Source organism: Lepisma saccharinum, chromosome 21, assembly GCF_977018435.1.
Source record: "Lepisma saccharinum chromosome 21, izLepSacc3.1, whole genome shotgun sequence".
In the NCBI taxonomy this organism is placed as follows: domain Eukaryota; kingdom Metazoa; phylum Arthropoda; class Insecta; order Zygentoma; family Lepismatidae; genus Lepisma; species Lepisma saccharinum.
This window is the reverse complement of record NC_139249.1, coordinates 30223461-30242887: the sequence shown is the minus strand read 5'-3', so window position 1 is coordinate 30242887 and position 19427 is coordinate 30223461. Positions and strand designations below refer to the sequence as shown.

The window sequence follows — 19427 nt, the reverse complement described above, 5'->3', positions numbered from 1 at the left end:
TCTAAATCACTGGGCAAGGTGCCTCCACCGAGGATCGAATCCGAGACAGGAAGCGATTTCCTTACCAGGATTTAACAAGGAATGAAAGGATGGCTGAATAACATAAATAAAACATACTCCATGGTGCATGTTCTTTGTTTCTTGGTTTCTATGTTGGCCAGCTTGAAATAATCTTGGAGTGACAGATAAGTGGTGTCGCCCTCCTCAAAGTAAGCCTATTGACACCGAAAGTTCCGGGTTCGAACCCCAGCCCAGAGATGAGTGGTAATCTGTATTTAACCTCTTGTCAATTACTCTAATCACCATCCATCCTCCGTCGTTGCCTTGTAACGATACCTGGTGGATCCCACTTTAAACTGTAGGTCCAGTCCCGACTATCCTATCTGCACATAAAGTGGACTTGAACAATAACAACTCAAAATAGGCTAATCGGAATATTGTAATCAAGAGGTCTGTGCCTAACACCTTCCCAAAATTTTTACAAGACTCCCCTAATATTTTTTACTAACATTTAATTTCTTGTAATTTTAGCGCTAATGGTTTGGCCGAACTTGAAATTACAGGACAAATTTGTTGGCTGTTCTTCGCTGCCCGTCATGGGCTGGGGTTGCGCGCTCTCTCTCTGCAAACAACAGTCGCGAGCTCGCGAGTCGACTCTTTCCTTCGTTCAAAGAGTCGTGGCACACTTTAGCGACTCTTTGAACGAAGGAAAGAGTCGACTCGCGAGCATGCTCCTTCCCCTCTCATCGTACACGGCACGTTTCTGCCCGCTTCACTCAACTAGGGGTAGGGAAAAGGAACAGAGAGGACCCCCCCTCCCTCTCCTCTCCAGTCCCCATTTTCTGCCCGCAGAATCGACTTGCTTTCTTTCAAAAATTCCGGCCGCCAGGCGAGTATACACTTGCGCATGCGCCTTCCTCGCAAAATTCGTGGAAAGGAGAGGGAATAATGGAATAATAGTTGCTTGGCGGGCGGAGGAGTCGTGGCACACATACGACTCTTTGAACGTGTCGTTCAATTCTGGTGAACGAGTCGTTCACCGCTCACAAGAGAGAGTCGTTACTTTTGAACGACTCGTTCACGAACGACCCATCACTAGTTAGTCAGTTGTTTTTTTGAATACACAGTTGACGGAACCAAGTTTAATCAATGCTATTTTGTGTATTTAAAGGAACGTTACCCAAACTTCTAGTAGTGAATATATCCGGTATGCAAAATTTCTGTAGTAATACGTCGAACTTTTATAGTCAGTGAATCATGACAAGACTTACAGAAGAAATGGTAATAGCTCGAACAAGAGCTTCAGATCTTGGGAACATCAAGAAGCTCAACTGTTGGTAAGTAAATAATGTGAGAATTTTTTGCATGATTTTCCGAGAAATTAATTGAGTGCCTTGTACAATGTAACGTTGCCGATTCTAACATCGTTAAAAAAAGAAAATAAGCTACCTAGACCGGCTCAATGACTTTGATTCTGAGTATGCAATATACTAATTTTGGTCGGTATTTTCCATCAAATCTACTGCGGTTGAAATTTGGATTAATACTGCGCCTTTGCTGTCAGATATAATGTTCTAAATTTTTATTCAGCTCTCGCTTAAATTTCTTGCACAAGACTGAATTCAAATAATACAAAACTTGCTAGTTGTTACTTATCCACTAGGTAAAAATGTTAGGTTAGGTTAGGTAGGGTTACGTATAGGTTATAATAGTTAAAAATTGGTTTCGAAAAAAATATGCGTAGCCCCACACACCATTCTCGCATTTCCCACGAACCATTGACACATAGCCCCACAAACCATTTGCGGAAAAGTACCTTCTTCAGTTACAAAAACACATGTTTGGAAACACTGACAGGGATTACACCATCACACACAGGCTACGTCCACCTGGAAGTAAATGGATGCAAGAGCTTTCGTGCATCGGTCACATATTTATATCGAAAAATGGGTGATTTACTGGCAAAATTCAATGAACGATGCGAGAAAACACTTCCCCGAACTTCCAGAAGTATAAAGAAACTGCATTCGGTAAGTAATTTCTCCTGTAAATTTGATGAAATCTGTCTGTCCCTTGCGAGAAATTTACCAAATCATCTAATTATCATTGAGTCCCAATGAAACACACCTGAAGGAATAAAATATGCTTGTTCTTGTACTAATAATTTTCAACTTCACTAACTTGCTTTAATTATGTGAACTATTTTGAAGATGTAGGCTTTATGTGTTTATTTGCATCACAGATTAATTGACATTATAACAGGGTATCTACCAGTCAAGAAATTATGCTTTAGGTCAAGAACTTTTGCTATTTTTTTTACAGTATAGTGAACTTAGTTATATTCCTGGGTACTAGTTTACTATTGTTCGGACAGATTTCTTCATTTTTACAGAAGAAACTACTTACCGTAATAAGTTCATACTCAGAATCAAAGTCATTGAACCTGTCTAGGTAGCTTATTTTCTTTTTTTTAACGATGTTAGAATCGGCAACGTTACATTGTACAAGGCACTCAATTAATTACTCGGAATAGACAAAACACAAGCATGACGCACGATTATGTAGGAAGGTGTACACGCCATATTGTGTCTCAGGCAAGCGAAAAGACTACGAGAAGTACTCGTAATGTAAAAAATTGCAATGACTGTGATGTAAAAGACGTCAATACACCTTAAGAAATGTTCCGCGAAGCAGATAGGTAAGTACAAATGTCAAAAATTGACGAAACAAATAAGTTATAGGTGTCCGAAGGATAGTAAATTTGGATTCAGAACACATTTTACTTTTAAAAGTCATTATGATCTTTTAGTTAGCCTACTTCAACTGTGTCTGGGACAATTCTGTCTTGTTCTTTAGAGTATGCAATATGTAAGGGGAAATTCCGGCGGAGCCCGGTATCGGTGGGAAATTTGGACTCAAAAATTTCAAACAAAAATATTTTTTTAGTTTAAATTTCCCACCGATTCCGGGATGGATAGCCCCAAAAAGGTAAAAACTGGTTGTTTTCCATTAGCGGCAAAAGGAAAAATTAGAATTGGAAAGGGGGGGACAGATTGGCAAATTGGGGTACTCGAAATGCTCAGATCTAATGGTGCCATTATGCAAGGTAAGGCAAAAGTCCAGCATCAACCTTTTAATTTGACAACAGCTTGACTGAGGACAATGAAACTTCAGATATGGTTAATGTGGGTGGGAGCACACCAAATGGGGCTAGTATGCATCATGGTGGCCAGCTTGAAATTACCTTCAAATTTTCACATGGAAAGGGGGACATGTGGCACATCATTTAAGATGTGTGTTTTCTCAGAAATAAGAATATGCAGTTATTTTTCTCATAACTTTATTTGGTGAGGTTATTTTGGGCAGTTGAAGTTCACATTTGGCATCTGTGTTACCCGTTCTGTGCCGTACAAAATTTAAAACGTTCCTGCCAGTCCTCATGGACACGCAATAACACTGCAGGGTCCACAGAGTTACACACGTGCTGGAGATGTCAGAGATCATTGAATTTATCTTGATAAAACCATGGCTTTAATATGGCCCCAAAGGTAAAATTCAAGAGGTGAAAGGTTCAGAGAATGGGGTGGCCACTCAGTGGATCCTCTGGGTTGGTATCTGACCAATAACGATGATTCTGTTTATTTACCTCACCGTTCACAAAGAATATGGCCTTATCGCTGAACAGAACACTTTTTGGGAACATGGGATCCTCATTGCACCGAGCCAAAGCCCAGTCTGAAAACTGTAACCGCCTGCCTGGGTCATCCTCAGTTAAGAACTGTTGCATTTGAATTTTGTAGGCATACCACTTGTTCATATGCAACATCCGGAGTATGGATCTCTGACCGACACTGACGCCAAACGTCGGGTACTGCATTTCGGACTCTTGATCAAGGATGCGACGATTGCCGTTGCTGTTTCATCGTCGGTAGCAATCCTCGGCTGTCCTCTACATTCTCTGTCATGCATGGATCCGGTCTCTAAACTTCTGCAACACTGTGGTGTGAGAGATGTTGTTTCTCTCTGGATGCCGGGCATTGAAATCCTCTGCGACGACCCTGGCACTGCGTTCTCCACTTATCACAACAATTTCAATTCATTCTTGGAGGATTAGAGCCATGTTATATCACCTGGAACGAATAAATAACAACCATTACATTACGCCAAATGTGGACTTCAACTGTGAAAATATCCTCACCAAATTGAATTGAATTGACTTTATTGCTGGGCGAGGTTCAGCTGTTGCTGGTCTACCAAACCCCAAAAAGTACAGATTAAAATTAAAATAAAATAAAATTCAAGATTACAAAGAAAATGAACAAGAAAGTACAATAAAATACAAATGGAACAAAATCTCATACAATAGAACAGATAAAAATTTAAAATTAAAATGAAATTCAGATTACAAAGAAATTGATCAAGAAAGTACAATAAAATAAGGTTAGGGGAAAAATAACTGCATTTTCTTATTTCTTAGGAAACACATCTTAAATGATGTGCCACATGACCACCTTCCCATCTGAAAATCTGGAGATAATTCCAAGATGGCGGCTTTCAATATGGCCGCCATGATGCATACTAACCCCACCTATATCCGAAGTTTCATCGACCTCCGTCAAGCCTTTTCAAATTTAAAGGGGGTGCTAAACTTTTGCCTCACCCTGTATATTGACAGTCAATATTTTTTTTAAAAAAATAAATAATAAAATTGAAAGCACGACGGGGGGCGTCTTTCTGTGGTGATGGATGACCACTGTAACCTCTCCGTTAGCGTCACTATTGTTACAACTCCACAGGACAGTTTATATGACAAATTAAGGATTTCCATTATTTATTCAATATATTGATTGGTTGAATGATTGATTTTTTTTATTTTACTTCGCTTTTCTGCCAATTTTGGCTAATCGCGAAGATGAGGATGAATGATGATATGATACAGGAACACTCACAAAGAACATCAATATGCGATAATAGCGCAATTATTCAAGGTAGGTTACTTCCCAAACCTGATTTAGGTAAACGTGTACTTGATATTAAAAGTTTATCTCAATAAATCATGATGGTGGAGTAGTCTATGGCTGAACCTCGCCTGCTAAACGAAGGGATTATTATTATTCTATGATATTGAATAAGAGCTGACCTCCCTGGTGGAGTGTTTAGCACAGGGAGTTATGACGCCAGGGTTCCAAAGTTCGAATCCCAGCCTGGGTGCAGGGCATTGCAGGTACATGATGACTTCAAACTGAAGCAATTTTTTAAAGTATATTATGGGGAAAATAGTATATGGGGAAAACTTGCCTCCTTTAACCCCCCTTCGCCCTGGAAAAATTGTTTGCTTGCCCCTCCATGGACGTCCGTGCATGTGTGTATATCACTGAATTAAGGAGGGCATGACAACTCAGTGGCGTATTTCTACAGACCATTCCCTGACATTCGCTACGAGACTCGGAGGCAAGCGGCCCAGCATCAGCGCTCGTCTTTCCCGGCGAACGGGGTCCGCGACAGTCGCACTCTACAGTCCGTTTTTTCGCTCTCCCTGCCTTCGCTCTCTTTCCCTTTCTGTTGTCGTTGCAGGCTGACGCCAGTATAATACTCCCTCGGAAGTTGTGTTGTGTCGTGTCCGTGTGTTGAAGATTGTGGCTTAATATGGCACCACAAAAGTTTACATTACAACAAAGGATTTATCATGTCGAGTCTTACTTCGGAAAGAGGAATTGTGGAGAAGTGCGACGACGTTTTGCAACGAAATTTCCTGGTGTTCCCGTTCCATATAGGAGCACTATATTAAACCTCGTAAAAAAGTTTAGAGTAACAGGGTCCGTTCTGAAGTGGAAAGAAAAAAGGGAAATCTAAAAAATAAAGTATACAAAGACAATCCGCACACCATCCGTGAGTTAAAAGAGAGTATTGTACGAGAAATCGGGAGAATTACAGTAGACGAACTTGCACGTGTAAATGCCAATTTCCAGGAATGTGTTGCAGCAGAGGGACATCATTTTCAACACCTTCTGATGTCAATGTTAGTACACAATATGAAAACTGTAATTTTAATAGCAGACTCTAGCGACTGTCGCGGACCCGTTCACCGGGAAAGACAAACACTGACGCCGGACCCCTTGCCGCAGAGTCTCGTAGCAAATGTCAGGGAATTCTCTTCATCTCAGGAGCGTTTTTTTATGTGCAAATTTGTATACGTTCCAGTCAGTAAAGTAAACTGTTGCCTTGCGGCTCTATGTAACGTAGAACGTTATTTCTAACCTAGGTCATTAAACCTTATGATAATAAACGTAAGTAATTTAGAAACACAGAATATTTACATTCTAAGAAAACTAAGAAGTCCTACACAGAGAAAGCTATCGAACTAGTATACCCGAAAACTTGACGAAATTTCCATTGCCAAGCTCAAACCTACAAGTTTCTTGTGAACACTTCAATACATGCAAAATTAGAACACTATGCCAAATGGAAAACAACCTGTTGGCTTGACTCGGTGAGGTTGTTCAGTTGCAGAATGGTGTCCTCCTTTAATTCACAAGGCTGCGTACTTTTCGGCAGGGAAATGTATGATGACTGGACGCGAATGATTTTTCAATTGTGTGTGTTTGTTATGTCGTTAAATGGTATATTATATGCTCTCCATTCCATTTTCTTTGACGGGGATAACACATTCCTATAAGGGATAAAAATAGTTTTCTTTTGTCGGGGATATTTTTTTGGTTAGGGGTAAATCACCGCCATCCACCCGTTAATTCGCACACTGACTGGTGTATGTACTTTATCAAATTTGCATTGCATGACAATGTGTGGTGCGGCAGTTTGTACAGTAGGCAGCGGCATTCCTGGGGCGTTGATTGCTCAGCGGAGAAGGCCACTTCCTGAAAGTCAGGTGCCCTACCACGTGGGAACCTTGAGGCACCTGTCTATGGCAAACAGAGGTAGTCCAAGGATAATGAGCATACAGCCACGCCTTTGAGACAGCTGAAAAACACAAATGATAGGATAGGAGATCGTCTTCCATTTTGGAACTGTGTCAGTGGCCCACGGAGTTACGCACGTGATCGTTACTTGCTCGGCTGACATCGTGGATATTCCGAGTAGGGCAAGAACGTAACAAGCAAGGCGCTACTTTGTTGGTACTTACAACGAAAATTTTGGCGATTCGGATGTGACATTTACCGATAACTATAGGCGATAATCACATGATATAAAAACATTTTACTTAACTTTATTCACGAACTAGGGGGTTTTGACTGGCAACCTATCGAAACAATCGTGATATTCGAAAAATGGGATCCTACATGCGAAATCTGAACACAATCGCGAATTATCACGAACGTATCGTTTTATAGCATATTTTCTATGCTGACCTTTTTTATTTTCGTTTTGTTACATTTGCCATCTACGTGGCACTGTTTTTCAGATGTTGCCAGGAAATACATTGAATTAGTATAGTAATAACTTTAAATTAATTACTGCCATATTGAATATTTAACTTTATTTGAATGATATGAATATTTTATTTTTCCATAGTAATTTATGTTTGGGACAAGGACATAATAATTGACGATGCTACTGGTAAGCAGAAGGTTGTATTTGAACTTGAGTTGCAGAGTGGAGCACAGTGCGCTACGTGAGCGGTCTCGAGTTCGAAACTTAACCTGGTCATGGATGTTCTTTGTGAGCTCATCAGTATTCATCCTCATCGTCGCGATACACCAAAAAAGGGAAGGAAAGCGACATAAAATATCTGAATCAACCAATCAACTTCAGTTGCAATAGGATCATAAATACAAACATCATTGGCAGAAATAAGTTAATATATAGTAATGTAGTTCACACTGTCACCATAATTATTTTGAGCAGTGAGAGCAGTCATCTTTTGTTGAATTCCTTGCAAGAGAATTATATTTAGATCAATCTGGGCCAGGAGTATAAAACAATCTCCATTGGTAGAATATTAAAAATTAATCTCCAAAAATATCTGCCTCTGCCGATAACCGATATTCTCTCGATTCGATCCAATGTAACATTTCTAACGCTTCATGAAGAACCTGTTATTTCGTTCGCCTCCTTAATTAATGCATGTAACCAGGTGAATTGATGAAGGTTTTACATAAACAAAAACACTGCTTATTGAGACATTTACCTTAGAGAACCAGGGTGTACGATTTAAACTCGATACTAAACTTGGATACCCAATAGCCCTTTGCGGGCCACGGCCTGCCAACCTGCTTTTCATTGGTGGCGCGTGATCGCTCTGTAGAGACGGGACTATTATTCCCTTCAAGCACTGTGCCAGTGGCCCCACGGAGTTACGGACATGATAATTCATTTGCTCGAGCAACATCGTGGATATCCCGAGTAGGGCTATCCTGCCTATGCTTATCGGTAAATGTTAAATCCGAATCGGAAAAATGTTATTTGTAAAGAACAAAGTAGCGCCTTACTTGTTACGTTATCGCCCTACTCGGAATATCCACGATGCCATCCGAGCAAGTAATGATCATGTGCGTAACTCCATGTGCTTACCAGTAGCAAAAAGAGTGATTGTCCTGGCCAACACCGAAATTCCATCGGGGATCGAACACGGGATCCCTTCCAAGGCGACAGCGTTATCGCTACGCCATCTGGGAAGCCCGATGTGGGTTTTGTTTGTCCTGTCATCTTAATAAGGGCATCATTCATTCTCATCTTCATGATCAACTTAGAAAGGTAAATGCGGCGCAAAGTAGAAATTATAAAGTGGCGGGTAAGTGTGTATGGTACCCCTGGGTTGTACTGTGTGTGTAGATTTGTGCATGTAGTTATCAGTTCTTTCCCACAAGATAATCTCTTTTTTCCTTGCAGGGGCAGCGAACTCTCAGATGTCAGTTTACTGCGCCGAATGAAAAATGTAGAGGTCTTGTCCCTAAGGTGAGTACAGCCACTTAATATAAATTATTTGCTGCAATATCCAATTGCAAGAATTAGCACTCTTTCTAGGGCCCTGGATTTTGAGTTAACGGCCACAAGTCTTACTTTGTGACGATTATTATTGCTTGTCAAAGTCCACGTTATGCACAGAAAGACTAATCGGGACTGGGCCTCTGTAGTTTAAAATGGGATCCGAACCACCACGAGCCTCCACCAGGAATAGAATCCCGGATCATTTGATTACAAGGCTACATCGTACCACTACTTCATTTGGAGGTCGTATTATTGTTGTGCAACTCCTTGTATAGTTCGTCATTTTCACATAAATCCTTGCAAAGAACTCGGAGTTGGCGTTAATGTAGGTTCTGGTGTGATCTATTCCGACCTTGTTCCCGCATAAAGCGGCTCGGGGGCTCACCCGTTGATGATCACATCATCTACAAAATGGCCGAGATCGAGAATAAGCGGGCCCCTACCACCACATTTCCTAAATGTGCCTTTATGGCACGGTGTTATATGCACGGGGAGCTTTACCGTAAAGAGAAAACCTTTTAATTTGTTGTAAAACGAGTAAACAACTAATGTAAGTGTTGCAAAATGCCAGTAAAACTGAAAATTCAATAGGTGAAACTGTGAATTGTCTGGAAAAATACTTGTGAGGAGGCGTAGTTTTATATTATTTTCTCCTACATTAGTTATTGTTCATAATAATAATCATAGTAATGCACATTAGTCTCTTCGCAATGAGAATGGACTGTTTTGCATGTATTTGCAATCCATGTTTGTTCCTGAATCAAGCAATGAACGGCCAACCCCCTCCCTCGAATCCACAGGGTAATTCGCACACAGCTTTAGATGGAAGTAGTCCAGGAGAATATTCGAGGTAAGGGCAAGAGGGTTTTGTGATGCCGGAGAGGTAGCTGCGTAGTATATTTTGCAGACCAGTAACTGGGTCTTCCAGCTCGCCTGCTTCCGCTCCAGAGTTGCGTTGGATCTTGTCACTTGCTTTTAGCTCGATTGTTCTGGGCGCCTGGACATTTGTCCGGAGGGAGTTACAAATGGGAAGGACAAGACATGCAGGCGGGAACGAACTGGGTAGTTTCAATTTCCCTTATTTTCTTGAGCTTCGTATGCCTGAAAAAGGAAATAAATTTGAAGATATTATTTCTTATTTTTTATTATTATTTACTAATTATGTACTGTCAGTGGATTTTTTTTCTGGCGTTCGCCTTAGCGACACATTCTCCATAACCTTATAATAGTTCGTGTTAACGAAAACTATATAAATATGTATGAATATGCGATCATGTATGGATACATCGCAGGACTTTTCAGTCGCTCTTTATTTAATTTTTGTATGTAGGCCTATACCATTTGTATGGCCATAGAAAACACGAGGGTTACCGCCGCCTTCCAAAAGAAACACTGACCATTATTATTGGAGAATAGGCGTGATGACACTAAATTGTCAGCGTGTCTTCAATGCCGTACGACTTGGAAATTACGTTATTGCAGGTCTACGAGGTAGCCGCAGTGGTCTAGTCTGTAGGTTGTCTGACTGCCACGCGGAAGACCCGGGTTCGATTCCTGGGGTGGGTGATCTAAGGTCGGAATTTTCCCACTCTTTTCCCCACAAAGCGGATCTGGGTCTCACCCAGCCTGAAATCAATGGGTAGAGTCGAATTCCTTTCGGAACATCTCCAGCGGACTGCGCGAATCTGTGTAGCGAGGCTAGTAGGCGTTTAGAAGCTGAGCAAGGGGCTTAGCGATAGGTTCTGGGTTCAGATGACGTCAGCGACTCGCTTGGTTAATTGGCTGCTTGAGAGTTGGGACTCGTTCCGATGCTTCAAATGCATAACAGCCAAAGATGTTACGGAAATAATCTCCCTCTATCGGAGGCGGGGGTAAAGGCGGCCGGAGAGGTGCTGATCACATCACCTCCAAAATGGCCGAGATCGAGAATGTGTGGGGCCCTACCCCCACGTCCCCTAAATGTGACTTCATGGCACGGGCAACTTTATCTTACCTTGCCTTTAACAGGTCTACGAAACTGGCACCCGGACCCATCCTTTGCAGGGTTGCATGTTGTCTTGTGTGCGTTGAGCGGTCCTTTCCAACCTCAGCTTTAATTACACACCTCACACGCCTACTTGGTATGTACGTTTTATAGTTTCTTTACATGAATTTGTTTTAAGGTTAAGGAGTTTAACTTTGCCAGATTAGTTTAAATCCACGAAAATTTTCTTTCAGTCCTCGAGACCTACATTACAATTTTAATCTTTAATGCTTACTTTTCTGCACACACGCGCTAAAATAACTCGCTCTTAACAGGTTTCTTTCAAAATCAAACTATGGTCCTTTTTACTTGGAAAATTCTCCATATCAACGGAACAACAGGCCCACGAGCTAAACCATGGTTCTTGTGTTATTGATGTTCACTTGCACATAAAGGTATAGGAAATTACATAAAGAATCGCATTGAAGTGAATTGTAGAAAATGTGATGCAGAGAATACATCCAGAGATGGAGAAAAACACATTTTAATACTAAATTAAATATATTATCTACATAGTTAATTTGCTGCAATTTGATTTAAATAGATTAGTGAAAGGTTACAGAATCAATGTAATACAAACAAGAAAACGTTGCATTTGTTTAAGTTTGTTATCTGTATTTGTGTGATCTCAACATAGGCTTTAGAAGTATTTTAATATTTTCCACAATTTCCGCGACACACTGAAAAAATCCGTTTGGCAATGTCTCGTTTTTTTTTTTCGGAGTATCTGGATGTCTTACTTTTTAAGGTTATTTCTTCCAGACTTATTTTCCTGCAAGAAAAAGGATAAACAGTCTGACGGCTCATGGCGTGCGACATTTATTGAGCTCCGATGTCTGAGCATTGCATCTATTGTGCGCGGAGCTAGAAATCTGCACGTGCGGATGCATCGATCCGACGGCTGTTTCCAACTCTCTGCAATCAGAACAGCCTCAGAATGTTCCAAGAATATTTCCAGCCGGAAGCTATTAATTGCTGGGTCCTGCTCTAGGAGTGAATGTAATCCCCCTCCTAGCAACTGAATAGGTCTGTGACTGAAAATAGCTCGTTTTTAATTCGTGACGATTTTTTTTCAATTGCAGCGGGAAGCACCAATATTTATCGTTATGAATGTTAAGAATAACATACATGCTTTATATAATTTTTCACAAATACACTACCTCTAAAAATCTGTAAATATTATTTAACGGTGCGGTAACCAAATCTTTGAGCGATCTCTTGCTATCGAACGTTCCTGACCGACCTCCGGGGCAGAGTTGTTAGCATAACGCGCTACCAATGGTCCCGAATTCGACTCCCCGCCTGGGCATGGGTGTTCTTTGTGTGTATCCCTTCACAATTTCATCATATCATCACTCATCTTTATCTTTCTGATTAGCCAAAAGTGGCAGAAAAGCGAAGGAAAATAAAAGAAATCAATCTCTTCTTTGTCATTTTCTTTTAACGCCAGTGCTATAACAGGCAAGTCCGTCGTTGAAAATCTCTTGAACATTGTAGTTAGCACAATCGGCAGGCTCTTTATACCAGGAAAACCAGATGTTCTCCTGTGCTTATTGAGGTTTTTATTCCACGACCATCAAAGTATGGGAACATGTTGAATGAAAATGGTGGTGCACAATTCGCCTATTTCGTTTGCTGTTGAGGGCCTCCCAGATGGCGCAGTGGTAGTGTTGTCGCCTTGTAATCAAGGGGTCCCGGGTTCGATACCCTGTGGAGGCGCAAGTGGTTCGGATCCCACTTTAATCTGTAGGTCCAGTCCCGATTAGCCTTACTGTGCATAAAGTGGACTTAAAACACCAAATCAATCAATCAATCGTTTGCTGTTGCATGTGCATAAAGATTTATTTGTTTTTTTGTGGGCACCAACACTTTTCAATTGAAAATAGTGAAAGGCTGACAGATTTTTTTAAAAAAATACAGAATAATGTGTATTGATAATAAATTCGTAAATGTATTAAAATTATTCCGATTTTATTGAGAATATCTGTAATTATTAGAGAAATAGTTCCCGATTAACATTGGAAGTTGCACGAAACACATGTATTTCCATAAAAGATTGCTTTGAAAATTACCGTTGAAAGCGAAAATAGCTTTGAATGTGTTTGCATTTTAAGTAAGCTATATCCCGCATGAGCCGTATATCGAGAAATCGAGAGGTACGCTCCGGTGCGTCGTGGAGGGAGGAGAAGTGGAGATAACGGTTCCGCATCTTTATTGTACGTTAACGTCAAGAATAAATAATGGTGCCGAGAAGATGCGTTGCTTTCAGATTCTCCCGAATTGTTGCTCCGTGACCTCACCGTTAGATCCTGTAGCGAAGAGTTATCATTTGCTTTGAGTCGGGAGTCGGTTCCCAGAGGCTGATCCAACAGCTGTCAAATCTCCTGCGATGTCTTGGCAGTGGAGATACTTGGATAAATTCGTGTCTAGCAGGTCATGAGTTCAGTAGTATGTAGCGGGCCACCTGCCGATTTTGAAACTAAAATTACACACCCCGGACAAATATTAAGTTACCCATATAGTAGAATGGGGCTCTTCCGGGGTACTAGACTCCATTATGTCCATCTTCTGCAGTTCTTTTCTCGATTCCCTTCCTGCAACTGGTTGGGAGCGACCCCTCATTGACGGTTTGGAGTAATTCCTGGCGAATTTAAAACGATCTGCAGCTACGTATAAGACTTTCAAATCGGCGACGATACCTGTCGGTCAGAAGCGTTTTTCAGCTACAGTTACGACGCCCATTTGAGGTTTCTTGCGAGGTACACCACTCCTTGTACGTACATACGCCCTCTGGACTGTCCGCTCTGACACACCTACAAACTGAGCCACTTCGTTTACATGTGTACGCCCAAACACAATGACACTTTTCTGCACTCCGTCACGTCTAACTTGCGAACTATTTCACAAACTGCTTGCACACGACTGAAGCTCGTAATCTCTCGAGGTAACTGTTCAAGCCTTATCACAGAGTTCGCTACATCTTGGTATACATTTTTAAACTAAGGTTTGGTTTAAACTTACTCTTATGCTCATGAAGGCTATTAGGGACTAGATCCGCAGTTTAAAATGGGCCCCGTACCTTCCTTGACCAGGAATCGAACAGAGGATACCTTCATTTTAAGGCGACAGAGTTACCATTACACTATCAAGGATGTCCAATTTGTAAACTAATTACATCTCTTGACAGCATTGGGAAAGTGTCATTCGACAATCCACCTAAGTCATCAATATAAATTTCCAGTAACCCCCTCTTTTCCACATCAGGAAGTGTTTACGTTCATCGCCCTGTTACGTACTAAGGAGTTCTACAATGGAAAAAGCAGTGCCTGTTTCTCGTTCTCACAAAGGAAAGTGTTTTTTTCTCACTTTTCCCATGTAGACTTCTCATTTCTCCTTCCTTTGTTAACTCTTTGACTCTGGTACAACCGGGAGAACGTTCGGTATTTGTCCCCCCTGAAGTATTTTGGCATTGTTCCACATAGTCTGCCATTTGAATAGAGAGCGCAAAATCACACCAAACCTCTTCCTTTGTCCATTTAAAGTATCCACCCGTTCTCATTGTCACGATTAAGCAATGGAAAGAAAAATAACGCCACAGAAGCTAGCTCTGCTTTCCAACGATTACAGGTTCGAACCTTGGAGGGGTGAAGACATCCAAATGTCAATCTCTCTTCCACGTAGTACACCACGAACTGCATTTTCAGGCTAACGAGGCTCTGGCGTCTGTATCCATGGTCAGTATAATCGTCTGTGGGGCTTTTGTGGCGTCTTGTCCACGTGTGTTTGTTACCACCATTTACCCCCATTTTTGTGATAATCCAGAAGTGGCAAAAAGGCGAGGTAAAATAAACTAAATGAATCAATCGAGCCCTGGAAAGAATATGGACATACTTATCCGAAGTCCGATCTAGGATACTTTTTCTACATACGTGTTTGTGTACTGTAATGTACATTTGTATTTTTCTTCTGTTACTTTTCTGCCTGTAATATAATCACGACGATGAGAATAAACGTAATGATTGGATACTTGCGCGCTCACACAAACCCATGCTCAGGCCGGGACTTGGAAAGTTACGGTGCTGTGATTGCAAGTGTTTGCGCTGTACGTTAGGTTAGGTTATGTTAGATTAGATTAGAAAGCAGCAAATTTGCGCTAAAAAATAGGAAATAAGACATTCTCACAATCACAGCACCGTAACTTTTCAACAGCCAATCAAAGAGCAAGAAATGAAACCGCATTCACAAGTTGACTGGGGAAAAAAAAATCGCGACCGGGACTCGTAACCGAAACTTTCGTTGGCGAGTGAGCCCACCACTCTAGGAGGCTACACTTTACCATTGTTAACAGGGAGTAAAATGTACTATTCTCCATCCACTACAATAACGTTGTTGATGAAAATAAAACCGTGTGACTTCTTAGAATTCTCTGCCCTGTGTGTCGGTTCTGTTATTATTGTGCCCCACAACTTCAATATATCAGCTACCTTGAGCAATATGTCTTTGTACCATGCACCATATTTCTAGCGCAAGATTCCTGCACAGCTGCCACTCATGCCACCATTAGGGTTTCTCAAAAGCTGAGTGCATTTGTTTACATTGAATTCGTTTTATTTTAGTTCTTAGTTTTATTTTAAAATAGAAATGTGCTTTACATATTTAATTGCTGGACAGTTATACTCGAAAAACTTGGTCGCGTTCAAATTAATCCTGTGCCTGAATGTATATACTTTTTAATTACAATGTGGGACACAAGAACCGGTAAAGCAAAGGATACATCTTTTAGGGATGGCAGGTCTTGCCAATCTCGTCTCGTGTGTGAAGTCTATCGTTCTGGACTCGATTCGTAAATATCCGTCAATTAATTGTGTCCGTCTCGCGGGGCAGGTATCGGTCTCGTCTCGAAATATACAGTATAGAAGCGAATCCTAATATTATCCTGAATGTATGCAACCGCGCTGCACAGGTCATCAGTTGCCCTAACGAATTAACTTTGCAAGTCCGACAAAGAAAATTTATGATCTATCAAAATCTCAGACGAAATTTGACTTTGATAAAGCCCCGATTCTAACTCTTAACACCATCAGCACAAAATCGTCCCGTACAAGCAAAGGAAATGAATTTAATTGACGACAGCTTGTGTTCATTTACATTCGAATGCGGCTATTGTGTACGTACAGAATTATATCTAAATTTCATATAAGTATCCGAACATACGGATTATCCCTTGCCATTCGACACCAGATTATTTCAAACCGAATTCGAAATCAAATTAAACCCGTCATCCTGATTTCTTGGGCCGTCCTGGTTATTGGATGTTATGTTAGCTTGTAGAACCTTCAAATGATCTCGTGACGTCACATGCTGCATCGGTAGGTGTTACAATGACTTCAAAATGTCTTGGGCTGTTTAATCACCGGCTCATGTGTATCGTCAGGTCTGCGTCGACCCAAAACCTTCATCCATATCACGTGCAGGGTTGGTGGATTTAGATCGTGAAATTTCTCCATCTTGGCGTTTTCCAGCGCTGTAATTTGTTTCGAATGTGGTTTTATGGCGTGGAAAATAAGTGGCTGCTCAATTCATCGTGCCACGGAGAAGAAAGAACGAGGAAAAAATCGCCCAAAAAAGGAGCCACGGGCTTCCGTTCTGGTTGAATAGTTACGAAGGATACGATCGTCCCTTCGTATTTCTTTCTTGGCTTGTTCTTCGTCGGCTCGGAATTGAATTTTGGTCTTTTTCCTTCGATACATGGCCTTGAGTCTCGATTCGTTACACGCAAAGCTTCCGTTTCTGAGTCTCCTGTATTTTTCGTCCTTTATCTCGGTATTCGTGGCTGAATTGAAGGTGGTTGGTTTTGTTTTGTGTATTGTAGACTGAAATTTATCTTGCAGCCGTGACTAGACGAGACTAACAATGTTGGGTAAGCATGGGAGGACAAGGATTGTATTAACCTGTAACGGATAAAAAGGAATGTTGCCGTAGAGTGCCACACACGTAAATTTGCCGTTGCGTAGAAACGAATTTTCGTTTCGTCTCCCTCTCTCTTAGCATCACGTGTTCTACCCTGCTCGAAAACCTTCGCTATTGTTGCCACATTGTCATTCCATTCCTGGACACACTCGCGCAAACATCATTGAAAACAATTAAATAGCGCTCCAACTAGCGGTTCCCACCGTTCGGTAGGGACGCTAATGTGGCAATATAGCACGGCGTAGTGCTTGCTTCTTTTATGCAGTGCATGTTCATTGGCTAGCTAGTAACTAGTGTTGCCAACTGTAATAATGAAGCACTATTTCTGTCACGGAAGGGGAAAAGGCAGGTAAAGTGGCGGTGAGTTTTGTTGGATTGGAAGCACCATATTTTTATTTTATACTAAGTATTTGACCGGTTTGACGTTGTGTGCGTGTATTGCGTGTGTTTATGTAAAAGTGTGTGTTTGCTAATGAACGTTAAATTCCATAATGCCTCCAGTTCTGTCGAAGTTGAAATCAAAAACCTTGCATAGCCAAGCTCGGGAAATTCTAAGCAACGTGCACGAGTTCATGAAGGAGGAAGCCAGTCATGGTGTTAGCATCCCAATAAAGCATTTTGGCAAGAGAGCAGCGAACAGCAGCAACAAATTGTTCATATTTCATAATTTTGGAATTATTCAAAATAAATAAATTATGTGGCTCCAACATCATTTCAACTCTGGCTCCGGCACGTGTTCTTGTAGAAATTGCATAGAGGAGGCTGTCATTTTTGCTGCTTAATGCGATACATATTGTTTTCTGTGTTAAAATTGCCATGCTTTGATGGGTGACCAAGTTCATAGCAGGGCCGGCAGAAGGGGAGGGCGAACCGTCCCATCGCCCAGAGCGGCAAAATTTGAAGAGAAGAAAAAAATAAGCCTATTGAAAACTGTGATCGAGCGAGATATTCTTTTGCGCTGAATAGTATTGAAATAGCATAAGAAGTCTCATTATTTATTTTATATTTTGATGTTTTAGTTAGGAATATATTGATTTTCAATTTTCCGTTGCTGCGTAATGACCGGGGGGGGGGGTCGAAATAGAGCGGCATCTGCCGCCACCTCCCAGGGAGGCAAAATTACTAGCGCCGGCCCTGGTTCATAACAAAAGAAAAAGCCGCGCAGCTTATCGTCTAGTGGCAGTATATGTACTTGTTATTGTTGTGGAAGCCGGCATCCTTTGTAAATGTACAACAAAGGCAACCGACTGTCGCCGATCTCAGAGAGGAAATAATAATACTGCTTCAGGAGGAGTGTTATGGTGCAATTGTAGCGGTTTAACACGTTGGCATGTTATTATCTGCCGTTGCAGTTCCATACCAGTGTATACGGGTTTTGGGAGTGAAAAGTTAGAACGCCACCAGTGCATTAATGCAATGAAAAATAATATATATATTTTTTTATTTTGTTTGAAATCACTCAAATAAGGAATCGTATGAAGAAGTCTTCTTTGCAGCATTTTTGGTAATTTTACTTATGTGTTAGTTCATATTTTGCGAATTTTTAGTCCATATGTATGTAGCTACATACATAGTCACTTGTTAGTACATATTAATCCTAGTCCTGGTATAATGCATGACGTTTAAAACTCAACGTTAGATAGACCTGAATTCTCTAATTTTATTGTTGTACGTAACAGCTGTGCATCGGCGCACCGCAGCGATTTTTCTATCTGCTCCATTAGCAACACTGCTTCTTTAGTTCTGTCGCGCATTGCACGGCAGAATTATCTGCGCTGGACTCTACCTTGGTTCCATTTTCTACCTTATGCACCATAAGTTCCAGAACCATTCAAATACACTCCGGCTGGAAACTAAACCGAAGCTACAAATTTTGGCTGTTCGGGAAAAGCACTTGGGTAAAAAAACGAAAAAATCTAATTTTACAACAGACATTTTTTTATTATAATATCAAACGTTACAGACATGATATGCATGTTGGATCATAACTGATTAGTCTCTTTACACATGCCCAATATAAACATTATACTATACAGGTACGAAACCAACACCTCTTGAGGGCTCTGCCAAGACACGTGCTCACTGTTTTCACTCTTTCAGGCTTTCTATGTCGGAGCCCGCTACTGTCGCTTTAAAGTAGCTACCTAATTATGGCTGATCAATGCCGAAATTTTAGGGTTCCCATCGGAAATCGAACCTGATACTGTTCGTAACAAAGGCGAGGGGGACATCCATTCGAAACAAACCGAATACCACCTTGATAAGATGCAATACAAACAAGTATCGGCATCATAGATATAGTGATTAGCAAAGCGCACTGCGAAATCATGTTCCTTGGGCTCAAATTCCAAGTACAGGATGAATGACCATTATCCCCTATTAATTATGGGTTTTCGTTAGCAATTTTTATCGCCTCCATTAATTTTTAAAAGCCTGAAAAATGATGTGAAATGACATAACTGCAAATATACATTAACGCTGTGAGAAC

General features: G+C 41.0%; 1 protein-coding gene across 6 annotated transcripts in view; it reads left to right on the top strand.

The window, feature by feature from the left end:
* Positions 1-1104: 1104 nt before the first annotated feature.
* Positions 1105-19427, top strand: part of LOC146004392 (uncharacterized) — a 118960-nt gene continuing 100637 nt past the window's right edge. For all 6 annotated transcript variants that reach the window (XM_083143205.1, XM_083143202.1, XM_083143204.1 and 3 more), the window contains exons 1-2: positions 1105-1337; positions 8848-8913. In XM_083143205.1, the coding sequence (XP_082999331.1) occupies positions 1258-1337; positions 8848-8913 (146 nt within the window). In that variant the 5' untranslated portion in view covers positions 1105-1257. The remainder of the gene's footprint in view (positions 1338-8847; positions 8914-19427) is intronic.